The following is a 14,057-nucleotide window of genomic DNA, read 5'->3' as shown; positions in this document are numbered from 1 at the left end:
ACTGAACTCAGTGCCAGGAGCCTTCCAAGCAAACACTTTCTGCTGACTGCCCCTAGACTCCTCAGCACTGGACACCAGACCTTCCTACAGCCACCCATCCCCTCACCCCTCTCCCCACCTTACTAGGATTATAAACAGCTGGTTTATGAAATCCTGGTGACTGAATCCAGAGCTTCACAAACTCAAGGCAAGCACTGCCACCCGAGCTACAGCCCACCCTCTTCACACATTTCTTATACACTTCTAATATCATTTACCATTTGACATCACACCTTAAAAGGTGCACGTGGATTTTTTTTTTTCAGCATAACATTAAAGAATCTACAGATATTGCATTCTGCCCCTTTAAGTTGGTGGAGTTGAGTTTTAAACTTAGCAATTAAGGGCTGGAAATATAGCTCAGTGACACAGTGTTTGTCTAGTACATTCAAGGCCCCAAGTTCAATCCTTAACAGCACACAGATGATAGACAGTAGGCAGGTAGGTTGGTTGATAGATGGATAGATAGATAGATAGATAGATAGATAGATAGATAGATAGATGATAGATAGGTAGATAAGTGCACAAATGCATATATATACATGCACAGGTAGATATAGATAATAGAGATGGTAGATTGATGATAGATAATCTAGATAGATAGATGATACATAGATAATACATGCATCCATATATACATAAATATAAACATAGATGATAGAGCTGACATATCCATACATTTATATATACATACATATATATAAATACACATACATATATATACACATATATATATAAATATACATACATATATATAAATAACAGAGGTGATATAGATACATACATAAAGGTATCATTAAAAGCAATTAAAATGAGATCTAAGATTATAATTCAGATATTAATGTTTTAGAGGTTTTTTTTTTCCAGACAGGGTTTCTCTGTATAGCTCTGTCTGTCCTGGAACTACCAGGCTTGCCTCGAACTGCTTCTGCCTCCTTGGCACTGAGATTAAAGTTGAGCACAGCCACCACCAACTGGCCTAGATACTAATGTCTAAATTGACTGATCTGAAAGGAAAGGGAGAGGGGAAAATAAGAGGCAAATGCCTTGCAATAATTATATCTAGGTATAATTAGACATAAGCACCATGAAGGGACAAAAAGGCAAATTTATTAATCTACAAGAAGACCTGAAAGCCTCAGGTGTGTGTGTTAAACAGAGAAACTGAACACTTTATTTTTTCAAATAAATAAGAGAACAATAGACAGAGAAACAAATAGCTTAGAATATATGCATCAAAGTCAGGGCATGTGACTCCATCAGGACTGTGAGCAACAGCCCAGAGCCAAGCAGAGGCCTGCACCTAACTTAGAACACCTAAGAATGGATGCCTGCCCTTTCGGCCGCCACCCCTGACGCAAAGACTCGCTCTTGATCCGGCTGCACCCTCTGTACCCTTGTTTGAGGGAGGACGTGCTGGCCTGCTATATTTTCTCAGCTGAGGCAAAGGTTAGCTTCCATAGTTTTCACTAAAGCTTTGGCACCTGTTATCATTTATAAGGAAACCAAAGATGATATAAAATAAAATAAAGTTGTGTAAACAGTCAATCATTATTATTACCATTATTATTATCATTATTGTTCTTAGAACTCAACACCTAATTTCACATAAAGGCAACTTATACTAGAATAATTATTCTGTAACACTCGATTGAAGACGTCAACAGTTTCAGCAAGTAAGAGTTCAGTATGTACACTCCAGAATTCACATGCTGAGAATGGAAAATTTATATCTGCAGGTAAGGTCTTTTAAAACAAAGCATTTAAAGGGAGCCCCAATCTTATCTGATAAGTGCTCTTCTAAGAAGAAATTTGGACGCTCAAATACCAAAGAATAGTGCTGGGGTGATGGCTCAGTGGGTAAAAGCATTTGCTGCACAGGTGTAGCAAGGTCTGGCCAGATGTGTTGCAACATCTGTAATCCCAGCTCTCCTACGGGATAGACAGGATGCTGAAACAGGAGAATCCACAGAAGTTCACTGGCTGACTAACACCATGCATACATCAGAAAAGTCTCAAACATGAGAAGTGGACTGACACCATCCATGGCACAAAGGGGCCCACATTCACACAAGGATGTGTATGCACACAAGAAAGAAAAAAAGAAACTATCAGGGATGTGTGTGAAGACTGAAGACACAGTGAGAATTGAAACCAGACCCGTGGACTCCCTGACCTGAGACTTCCAATCACCAGAACCCTGAAAAAGTAAATCTCTACTGTTTAGTGTGCTTGGCCTGTGATATTTTGTCATGCACAGTGACATTCTTCAAATAGAAAATTGCATCCCTCAAACAGCAAGACAGATCACAAAGAGCATTTGAAACTGCATGCAACTTCCCCATTTGAGAGCACCCACAAAGGCTGCTCAAGATAAGCAAATCTCAAGGTTGAAAAAGCTTCAAAGCCAATGGCAATCTGTAGTAGAAAACAGCTTGGGACTCTGTGTAGACCCCTGCCTGGGACTCTGTGTAGACCCCTGCCTGGGACTCTGTGTAGACCCCTGCCTGGGACTCTGTGTAGACCCCTGCCTGGGACTCTGTGTAGACCCCTGCCTGGGACTCTATGTAGACCCCTGCCTGGGACTCTATGTAGACCCCTGCCTGGGACTCTATGTAGACCCCTGCCTGGGACTCTGTAGACGCCTGCTTTCCAGTGCTTATTCAGCACTGAGAGCAGAGAAGCATTGCAAGCAGCCTGGTGTCAGGGAGAGAGTCTTCCAGCTGAGACTTGAAGCTCTCGGGGCTGCTGCATCATCATCTCTCTAAGGAGGGTCAATACCAAAGGTGAAAGTAAAGATTAGAGAGCAGGCAGGGCCTGTGACACAGGTCTGTAAGTCCAGCTGCTCGGGAGGCTGCAGCAGGAGGGTCATAATTCAAGGCCTGTCTACACTAACTGTAATCACTAACTGTAGTGATCCAAAGGCCAGCCTGCCCAACTTACTGAGACCATATCAGAAAATACAAAGTAAGCTGGGGGCTGGGGAGATAGCTCAAGTGGTAGAAAGCACTGGCCTAGCTTGTGCAAATCCTTAGGTTCAAGTCCAGTGTGGGGATGTGGAGTAGGGGCTAGGAATGGCATTAAAGGAGAGGAACTATGGGGTGCCCACCAGGTGGTGGGATACAAAGCAATTCTGATAGATCACTCCACACTCCTCACACATAGCCTAGGTACCAAGAAGGTAGCAAGTTTCCCCGACCATCAGTGCATCTCCCAACAGGTCGCTAAATCTTTGACCATGCAGCTTCTCCACCCCAGTGGGTGAGCCCCAGTACAGAGACTGTAGTTCTTCTGGGGCCTTTACCTCAGCATAATCTGCGATTGCTTCTGCCTCAAGACCCTGCAGACAGGACCCTGAAGCGCAGAAGCACCTTTAACTACCATGCTGCTGCAGCCACACCTGTCATCAAGCCCCAAGGGAGCTAGCTTCTCAGCACTTGCTTTCCAAAGCCTGGAAGGAGTAAACGAGCTAAAGTCCAGTTCAAGCCACATTTTCAAAAGCAAAGATCTCATGTTTTCAGGTTCCATAGATGAGGATAACCTCACATTTCTTTTTCTTTTCCTTTTTTTTTTTTGATAATTTCATACCATTTTTATATTATTTTCACTCCCATCATTTCCCACTACTCCCTCTCAAATTCATAACCTCTTCCTTTTTAATTATTAGTGACATATATTTAATTATTATTGTGTGTGCATGTGTGTGTGTGTGTGTGTTCCTGCCTCCAGCTCCCAAGTGCTGGGATTACAGACTCATGCCATGTGGCAACCAGTTTATATGTCGTTTGAATCAAACACAATGTCCTAGAGAACACTTTACCAAGTGGATTACATCCCCAGAGCTCAAGTCTGATTTTAAATTATAAGGTTTCCACCCTAGACAATTATAACTTCTAAATCTTATGCCATGAAGACTCAAGGACTGACTAAAGACAGGGAAAGAGATAACAGGAAATGAATAAAATCAGCGAAAAATTCAAATGGCAAGGATTATCCCCGAGTCAAAGGAGTGCATCCTGGCAGAGTTTAAGCCTTGACAGACTGAAAAGCCTGGCTCCAGATTCAAACTGAAAACCCAATTCTACATCCGACAGCTGCCTGCTACTAACTCTGAATCAATAAGAATAATGGCAGGCCCCTGTGGAATTAAGATAAATGAAAAGCCAGCTTTTCTTTATAGTCATTGCTCATTATAAACAGCCTGGGCCTTCTAGCACACTGATTCTATTTCCATCAGAGAGTTATACAAACTTGGTAACGGCCTCCTGGGGATTATGGACATGCCTCTTTCAAAAGATGGAAAACCTTTGGTGGGTCAGAGAGAGAGTAGAGACAAGAGACTCTGCTGAGTATATGCTCACCCGTTGAAGTGAACAAGCAATATAGTCATACTGTCCCAATTTAAACTCCACTAAAACTCAGCACCAACTGTGTGTCAAGAGCCTTCATTTTCTCTCTTAATTCAAGTCTCAGAATGATCCAATAGGCTACACCCCAATCTATACACACAGAAACTAAGGCTGTAATAAGATGACCAGCTAGGGGCCGCAGAGCTAGAGATACCAGAGAACTTGTCCGTTTAATCCTCAAAAGGGAGGGAGTTACTCCTTGCAGTGCCCACATTATCAGAAACAAAGGGCATCTCAGAAATCCCTTTCTTTCAGGATTGGTAAAAGAGCCCATGGCTGAGCCCCACCGACACTCTGCTGAGCTGCAACCACAACCCTCTCACCTTCTTCCTGTCAGTAATTCGATATTCTCCTTCTGCTCCTGTTGCTTTCTAATCATAAACCTCAGACCATGGAAAGCAATCCCTCCCTTCTCTCACCAGAACCTTACAATTAACTTGGAGGGTTGAGAGCAGCGGGCACCTTACAGTGTTTAACCTATGCTCCTGTTGGCTAAACATGCATGCACACACACATGCACACGAGCTAGAGATTTTAACGCATACATTTCTCATACACATCCTCAGTCTGAAGGTTAACTTTTCAGTTTGTATCCCAAACAAATTATTTCCCCTAATACTAACTAATCTTTGGCATTGTTAGCATCAGGGCCTCCAAAGCCCGTGACGTCACATGGGCGGGCCTCACAGATCTGCTGCCAGGGCAACAGCCGCCATATTCCCAGAATCCATTGGGTTCACCTCCCACCTTTACCTCTGGCCACTATGTCAGAACCTCTCTCTCTCCCCCTCTTCTCTCTCCGCTACTGCCCCCTCTCTCCCTCTCAAATAAACCTCTTACACATGGAACTGTTGGGTCTAGTGTGTGGTATGTCCTGACGTGAGCCGCCGTTGTAACACATGAGGCATACCTAATACCTAACAGGTTCTTATCTACCCTTTAGAAATTACTGGTTTAAAAACTTCCTGAACTTATTCTACCCCAAATACTCTAAGCATTGTCTTCAAATAGACATATATTCATATCTAGCAACAAAGAAGGCAGCATTCAGTAGATAAAAAAAAAAACGTTCAAGCACATATGCAAATACACACAAAACAAATGAATGTAACAATTTTTCAAATTAGAAATACCTTCCATAAAGTGAAAACCAAAGCAAGGATACTCAATGCCGCCTATCACTGTCTTCATGTCACCCTGCAAGATTCTGTCCCACTTAATGACAGAAAAGGTAGAAAGATGAAGGAGAGACAAACAATAGAATAAAGCTGCCATTACTCACAGAAAATGTAATGTCCACTAGAGTATCACTCCGGCATGTGTGTGGAGGTCAGTGAACAACTTGTCATGGTGAGCTGCGTCTTCCCTTCGCAGCACACACCACCGCCCCCATGTGGGTTCCAGGGATCAATCTCAGGCCATCAGGCTTGGGGACAACTGCCATTTCACCAGTCTCCTGATTCCTCTCCCCACTTTGAGCTTGAATCTTACTCTGCAGCTTGGCCTGGCCTTGTAACCGCCCTGTCTTGGCCCTCTCGGTGCTGAGATTATAGGCAGGGTCACTATGTCAGGCCAAAGGGGATATTAATATCTCTAAGTCCATGTTGGTGTTTAGAGGTCTTGGCATCTATGCTTTGGCAGATCAGAAGAATTTGTTCTGTTTCTGCCTGTTGATAACTTACTTAAAACTTATCAGCATATTCACTGTACAGCTATGGGTTTCATAAAAGATGTTTTCCTCCAGATGGATCATGTACTTTGACCATCATTACCACATACCTGCCCCGCCCCCTCCACCTTCTCCCACAAGTCCCTTCCCTTCCCTAGATACTCCTTTCTACATGTCATATATATCCATATTTACCACATAAAATCCATGTATTAAAGAGAACACACAACAATTAATTCTTAGATCCTTCTCAAAAAAAAAAAATACTAACAATACTACTAATAAAACAATACTACATTCTTTAAAAAAAAAAAATGGGGCTAGAGAGATGGCTCAGTGGTTAAGAGCCACTGACTGCTCTTCCAGAGGTCCTGAGTTCAAATCCCAGCAACCATAAGGTGGCTCACAACCATCTGTAATGAGATCTGATGCCCTCTTCTAGGATGTCTGAAGACAGCTACAGTATACTTACATATAATAAGTAAATAAATCTTTTTTTTGAAAATGTGTTTTTGTTTATTTTAATTTTTTTTTTTTTTTTTTTTTTTTTTTTTTTTTTTTTTTTTTTTTTTTTTTTTTTTGGTTTTTGGTTGCTGGAACTCACTCTGTAGACCAGGCTGGCCTCAAACCCAGAAATCTGCCTGCCTCTGCCTCCCAAGTGCTGGGATTAAAGGCATGCACCACCACCACCCAGCTATTTTAACTTTTTAAATATTTATTTATTTTATTCATTTGAGTACACTGTGGCTGTCTGCAGACACACTAAAAGGGGGCATCAGATCCCATTACAGATGGTTGTGAGCCACCATGCGGTTGCTGTGAATTGAACTCAGGACCTCTGGAAGAACAATCGGTTCTCATAACCTTTGAGCCATCTCTCCAACCCATACTACTTTCTTTTTGATTGTTTTAGATTTATTTATGTGTATGGGTGTTTTTGCCTGCATGTACATCTGTTCATCACATACATACAGTAGCCAAGGAGGCCAGAAGAGAGCACTGGAGTTCCCTTAGAACTGGAGAGACAGCCATGTGGGGACTGGGAGTGGAACCCAGGCCCTCTGGAAGAGCAGTCAATGTCCTCACCACCGAGCCCTCTCTCTAGCCCCAGTAATAACAATTTTTATGCGTCATCGAGATGGCTCAGAAGATTTTTTTTTTTAAGACAAGGTCTTACTCTATAGCCTAGACCATCCTCAAGCAGGAAGCAATCCTCCTGTCTCAGCTTCCCTGGTATGCTAGGATTACACTTGTGATGATTTCAGTGAGCTACCTGACACCACAGTGAGCTATTCAAACCCAGGCATCCAAACCCAAGTCAACCTCCAGAAGTTAAGTATGGTCATTTAAAAAGCTGCCTATTAACAATAAACATTTTAAAAATAAACACACAATAGACAGGAGAGCGTGTGTGTGTGTGTGTGTGTGTGTGTGTGTGTGTGTGTGTGTGTGTATGTGTGTGTGGCATGTGGTGGAGGTTGTAGTGTAAATGTTGTGGCAAGGTGTGGTATAAGTGTACTATGTGTGAGTTACTTGGGTTTAAATTCAATGCACATGTGGCAAGAAATAGAAATCACCTCTGAAGTTGCTTTCTGCTCTGGATGGAAAACACTTGGGGCCCCGACAAACAAACTCAAAAGTCAGAACCTGGAAGGGCAATCATCTCAGCAAATACAGTAATTTAACAGCTGAGAACAACTGGGTGGCAACACCCTCCTTTGGAGATGAAAGCTAGGCAGTAATAAGCACCTAGAAGGCAGCGTGTGCCTGTGATTCCCCTTATCTGGTTCTCCAAAGAACACTGCTGCCCAGGAAACCAGCTCAGTCATTTCAGGAGGGAGGGCTGAAGAGGATCTTCTGCTCTATGTGGAGTTAGCATTCCGAAGAACGTCTAGTAGGGAGGAAACTGAAATCTGCAGCATAGTGTGACTACACTGTGTAATGGCAACAAGAAAAAAAGAACCTTAAAACCTCGAGGGCTAGCTGGCAAGGTGGGACACAACCAAAGTTCAAGGCCAGCCAGTCTGAGTTACTTCCACTTTGGGAGAGAGAGTGGGGCAGACTAGAGATAAAGAATCTAACAATTTCAAGAACTCAGCAAAGAAGTGGCCAGCAAAGAGAAAGTCTAGCAAGGACCTAGAGGAGAGCGTTAGCAAGCAGCTGAGGTAGAGATATGCATCTAGGAGCCATTCCTGTGCTAAGAAGAAGGGACAGCGCCATTTCCTATGGGAGGGCAAAAGATGCACAGCTGCAGATGGTAAAGACACTGGAGAAACCGAAGGCGGCAGACTCTAAGCAATCGTGCTCTTCATTCCATTGTAAAGACACAAAGCACCCACCAGGCATGAGCGCCCTTCTACTGGCTCAATGCACCTATGTGTTTTCACTCCTAAAAACTGTGTGGAAAGCTAGGTCCCACTCTGTAACGCTAGAACTCGGGAGGTGGATGGTCAAGAACTTCAAAGCCAGGCAGCGAGGGCTCCAAGAGTGAGATCCTGTCTCAAAACCAAAACAATCTATATGCAAATAGGCATTGTTATTCCTATTTCGAGGACGAATACAATAAAGTACGGGGATCAGATGATCTTGCTAGATCGGATACTGAGAAACAGGGATGAGATTTAGGTACCAAATCCATGCAAAGCTGTGCAGCCTACAGGGCGCTTGCATTAAGACCACTGTTTGTCACGCTTCACTCAAGCAAAGGTCTGAACTCCGATTCTCACGATTCTCACGATTCTCACGATTCTCACATCACTTGCCTCCCGGCCTGGAGTGGCCTTCTAAATTTTACTAAAGGCTTTTATAAACTTATGCCAAAGGCTTCCCTCCCTCCCCTCCACTCAGTTGGTCCCAACACCTTTGTCCGTGGAATCTGAAAACAAACCCGGGACCAGGAACCTTTGTGATGGTAAGTATTCCAGTGCACCTGATTAGATAAAAATCCCGGTGACTCCACTAAAATAAAATCAGGTTCTTCCCTGCCACCCAGCCATTGATTTATCTTGGGCATCAAGTGGAACAGGATGCCTCTTGTAGTCACAAAAGGACCTCTGAAACCTGGGGCTGTAAAAACTCAGAGTGAAGTGACAGCCCGCGAGGCATAGTGGGTAATAAATCTGCTGAAACAGCAAATGGTTGTCGTGGAGTTAATATAGTAAGTAAAAAATAATAGTGAAGACGAAACCCAGGTAGAGGGATTCTCGTGAGGTGGACTACTTACTGTTCTTGGCTGGGATCAGCCTAGCTCTGCCCTCAAATAGAGAGGCTGTCTTTCTCGCTACAGCAGACCAGAAACTGAAATATTCTCTCCGGTCCCCGTCCCATCCCCATCCCCCACCCCGACTCCTTGCCCAAATTGCTTTCAGTTTTAACCTCAACCGCTACCACTCCAAGCTCCCGAAGTACTCAGAGCAGCCGGGGCTCCACATCCTTCCCTGCACTCACCTCCAAGGTTTTCACCAGGATCTTCATGTAGATCTCAGAGATGCCCAGGGATAATCCGAAGGCCGAGGGTAAAAGGATGAGGCCGCCCACCAGCGTCAGCCAGGTGGACAGGAGCTTCACCGCCAGGTCTGCGCCCTCCATGTCTCGGCACGCCCTCTGGGAGATGTCCCCAGGAAAGCTGAGCGCGGTAGGTGTCGGAGTCCCAGGCAGTCCAGCTGCTGCTGGGAAAACACAACGTCCAGCCCGGAGCCGGGCTCCGGGGAGTCTGCGCCGCCCGCCTCGCTCGCTCCCTTCAGCTCTGCGGAGCGAAGAGGAAAGGGGAGGCGAGAACTCTCAGAACTACTGCGATCTCTTTGCTTCCTCCCCGTTGTCCCCGCAAGCTCACTCTCTACTTGGAGGCCCAGGCCAAGCTGTAGCCACGGCAGCAGGCGCAGACCTGAGTGTCTCTGGCGAGAAGACCCAGCTGGGTGACCTAGGGGACACCCTAGTGCAGTCAGAACGCACGGAGGCAGCCAGGAACGCGCCCCACCCCGGGCCTGATTTCCTCCGGGTAGCGATTGCGACAACCCCACGGTGACTCACCTAGGTCCTCGGGCAGCGAGGATCCCTGCAGACTCCCTGCACCTCGGCGTGGGCTGCGGGCTATGTGGGTAGCCAGTGGCTTTCGAGTGCCGGGCTCCCTTTTTCAACACTATGCCCTTGCCCCACCCACCTCATCACCCAACAGGGAGCTCCCTGGCACGACCGCGTCCCGGGGGCGCCGCCGCCAAGAGAACCGCCGCCCTCTGCCCGCCCCGCCCCGCCCCGCCCCCCGCACTCCCAGCAAAGGTTCTTTCGGTAGCTGACTTTCCATCTTCACCCACAGAACGGACCGCTGACGTCTCCAGGACGCTGCGGAAGATCTTGTTTGTAAGCGTGCAACACGACCTCCTGGGAAGGGCTTTCCGGAGGAGGAAACTACTGAACTAGGGTGAGCAGTCACGCACCGCCGCTCTTGGCTCTCCCTCAACCTCCTTCCTTACCCTAGCCAGCTGCTGTCCGGGAAAGAGAGTTCGCCCCTCTGTCTCTTCACAAGTCGCCTTAGCCACTCTGACACCACTTCCCTGGCCACAATAGACCGAGAAACTCGAAGCGGTTGTGTCGCAGAACACTGGAATTCCAGCACTTACACTCGGGGATCCGCGACTTGGAAGAATCCAGAGGAGCTGGCTCTGGGCTGTTTTTAGCTCCTATAGTCAGCCCAGGGCTAAATAGGTAGATCCTTTATAGGCCTTTCTTTAAAAGGGAAGGCGGACCGGTGAGCAGGCGAGGTTTGGGTGTGAGGGGGAGGGGGAGGGGAGGATAGGACACCCTAGAGGCTGCTTGTCACTTCCCTCCCTGGAGGAGATTCCAGTCTAAGCTTCCCTTGCATCCGCCTACAAAGAGCACAGACTTCAGAAAAAGCTGCTCAAATGCTAACCTTCACCCAACCTGCCATGAGTTTCTCAAGGGTCCACGTCCCACGGGCTATGGTGTTAGAGCCATTACTAGAACAAAGAAGAGAAAGTTCTGCATGTGTATTCCACTGCAGGTCAGCCAGTAATAAACGAGAGAAAAAATAGTGAGAGCAGCAGTTTGCAAAGCGACTGACGAGGATCCAAACCATCACCGTGTCGGCTCTAAATTCTTAGGGAAACGAACTCTTTTACAGTTGACAGTCGGGAGTTGGTTTCGGAACTGGAAAATGTGGGAGGGCCAGCAAAAAGAACTGAAAATATTTACAGTCAATACTGCAAAAAAAGCTGCACTCACCTCCAGGAGGGGTGGAGGAAGAAGGAAGCCGGACTTCAAAGACTGTACAAGTTTGTTCTTAGCATCTCTGGCCAGGTGCAGACACTCTTCCCACTAAGAAGCGGGGAGGGGAGGATAACGAAGTTGTGAAGGAAAAAGTGTCCCGAGCTTACTCTCAAAACAGCTTCTGGGAGCCGGGTGGTGGTGGCGGCGGCGCACACCTTTAATCCCAGTACTTGGGAGGCAGAGATAGGCGGATTTCTGAGTTCAAGGCCAGCCTGGTCTACAGAGTGAGTTCCAGGACAGCCAGGGCTACACAGAGAAACCCTGTCTTGAAAAAAAACAAAAACAAAAACAAACAAACAAACAAACAAAAACAGCTTCTGGGGCCAGCGAGATGGCTCATCAACAAAGGTGCCTGGGGCTGGTGAGATGGCTGAGCCGGTAAGACTGCTCTTCCGAAGGTCCCAAGTTCGGATCCCAGCAACCACGTGGTGACTCACAACCACCCGTAATGAGATATGACGTCCTCTTCTGGTGTGTCTGAGGACAGCTACAGTGTATTACGCCAGAGAAGGGCCAGAGAGAGCGGGGCCCGCAGAGGTCCTGAGTTCAGTTCCCAGCAGCTACAGTGTACTCATACATATAAAAATAAATAAGATAAATCTTAAAAAAACAAAAACAAAAAAATAAAGGTGCCTGATGCCAATCAGTTATGAAGAACGGTCAATCTTTGGACACCACCACACACACACACACCACACACTCACATACACACACCGTATAAGGGGAGAATCAATTTATCTCCTGACCACATGTGCTCGGCGGCATGCCTCCCACACACACAAAATAAAACATAATAAAAATTGTTTTTTGAAAAGCATCTACCAGGCATGATGTGGAAAACCTGTAATCCCAGCACTTAGGAAATGGAGACAAGAGGATCAGGAGTTCAAGACCGGCAAGGGCTTTTTTAGACCCCATCTAAAAATAAAATGAACATCTATGTATGTGCAGAAAGAAACTGGAAGCTGGCCAACATATCTCCGCGTTCATGTGGGGTTTCTATAGTTAGACCACAAGCTAGGATTTATTAGCTCAGTTAATGTTCAGGTAAAATATTTAACCTCCTTCATTTCCTCCAGCTGAAGCAACTAAGGGCTGTTGAGTGATGTTTCCTTGTCCATCCCGCAGAGGAAACAAACAGGCTGCCCCTGATTCTGCTTAGCCACACACTGGTGCTCAGCACACACACACACCGGAGTACCCGGAAGGTTTACTGTTCATAGCCAAACAGTGTGAATGCTTTGGTTTGGGGTGTTGTTTAGGAGTGCCACAGCCATGTCAACAAAGCCTCCTAAAAGACACAGGCTCGCCTTGGCAGCCTTAGAGGCTCAGGGCTTGCCCCTCTCTGTCTCCCTTTACCTCCTCAAAAACTCCTTCCCTTCCTGCAGTGAGGACTCCCCTGCCTTAACAGATCACCCCTGCAGCTTTTACCTTCATGGAAGCCAGGAATCTGGAATTAAGGTGTCTGTAATTCATGGCCAGGCTGCCCGCAAGAGCTCTAGAGGAGAATCTCTTCTTGGCTCTTCAAGCTTCTCATGTTCAAAGAGTTCTGTGGTTTCTGTGACTCTAGTCTCCTCACATGACCTTCTCCCTGAGCATCCTTTTGGCATTTGAATGAACTCAAGGAACAGACAGGAATCTGTCTGGTGTGGTTCTGTTACTTAAGTCTCTTATTCTGGGACCGACTGTGAGACCTTAGGGTGAGGTGGGAGCAATTGTGGATTCAGTTCTGCAGTCTAACCTTAATGCAGATAAAGGAACTCCAGAGAGGCTCTTCCTACAGGTGCAGTGCTTTAGGTCAAATGTTCAGCCGAAGGACAAGATCTCCACTTTTGGGGTTTTATTCCCTAAGCCCACTGACAGACAGTGGTCCAGGGGAAGACCCTCCGTACTGTGTTTGAGTTTCAGTCTCAACAGTCACCATTTTGGTCTTCTGTAGAGGGACAGAAGGAATTGTGTTCCATCAGGGCCAGGAGAGCAGCATTCCCTCACAACAATGTCAGCAAAGCCGGTGTCAGAAAAGACACAGGCTCACCTTGGCAACGTTAGAAAAGTGGTCAGATGTAGCAGATAAGGAAACAAGTCCCTGCCTAGAAAAAGGAGGGCAGCAGCCTGAGAACGCACCTTACCAGGAGAGCACGTGTACAAGGCCCTGGGTTCAAATAAAATAACATAGCACCATTCTGTTTGATTGTTGGCTGTTGCACACGCTAAGCCAATGCTCTATCATGAGCTGAAGCCCTAAGATTAGAGAGGAAAATCACTTTTTAGCTTCTCTCTCTCTCTCTCTCTCCTCTTTCTCTCTTTCTCTTTCAAGTTGTCTTTTCATGTTTGTTCTGAAGTTTGTTAGTATTTTCATTTTGTTTTGTTTTTAGACAGGAGCTGTCTATAGCCCTGGCTGTCCTGGAACTTGCTGTGTATATCAGCCTGTCCTTAAACTCACAGAGATCCACTAACCTCTGCCTCTAGAGGGTTGAGATTGAAGGCCTACACCATCACACTCAGTTACTAAGGTTTTTTGTTTTTGTTTTGTTGTTTTGTTTTGTTTTTGAGACAAGGTCTCCTGTAGCCCAGTGTAGAGGAATTTTAATCCAGTAACCCAGCTGCTCTGGCAAGGAATCACATCTAAAGAACTGTGTGATCCAACTGGAAGGACA

The 14,057-nt window shown here is 46.0% G+C and overlaps 1 protein-coding gene across 2 annotated transcripts in view; it reads right to left on the bottom strand.

Annotated features, from left to right (window-relative positions):
* Gpat3 (glycerol-3-phosphate acyltransferase 3) overlaps positions 1-10,307 on the bottom strand; it is a 56,180-nt gene extending 45,873 nt beyond the window's left edge. The window contains exons 1-2 of one of the 2 annotated variants that reach the window (XM_031336994.1): positions 10,147-10,307; positions 9,565-9,862 (exon numbers count right to left, since the gene is read on the bottom strand). In XM_031336994.1, the coding sequence (XP_031192854.1) occupies positions 9,565-9,705 (141 nt within the window). In that variant the 5' untranslated portion in view covers positions 9,706-9,862; positions 10,147-10,307. Of the gene's footprint in view, positions 1-9,564; positions 9,863-10,000; positions 10,121-10,146 lie in introns of those variants that run through there. The other variant, XM_031336995.1, reaches the window with a different exon arrangement.
* Between the last annotated feature and the right edge of the window lie 3,750 nt (positions 10,308-14,057).

The sequence above is a fragment of the Mastomys coucha genome, unplaced genomic scaffold, assembly GCF_008632895.1.
Source record: "Mastomys coucha isolate ucsf_1 unplaced genomic scaffold, UCSF_Mcou_1 pScaffold22, whole genome shotgun sequence".
Classification (NCBI taxonomy): domain Eukaryota; kingdom Metazoa; phylum Chordata; class Mammalia; order Rodentia; family Muridae; genus Mastomys; species Mastomys coucha.
The sequence above is the reverse complement of the archived record's forward strand: the minus strand, read 5'-3'. Positions and strand labels throughout refer to the sequence as shown.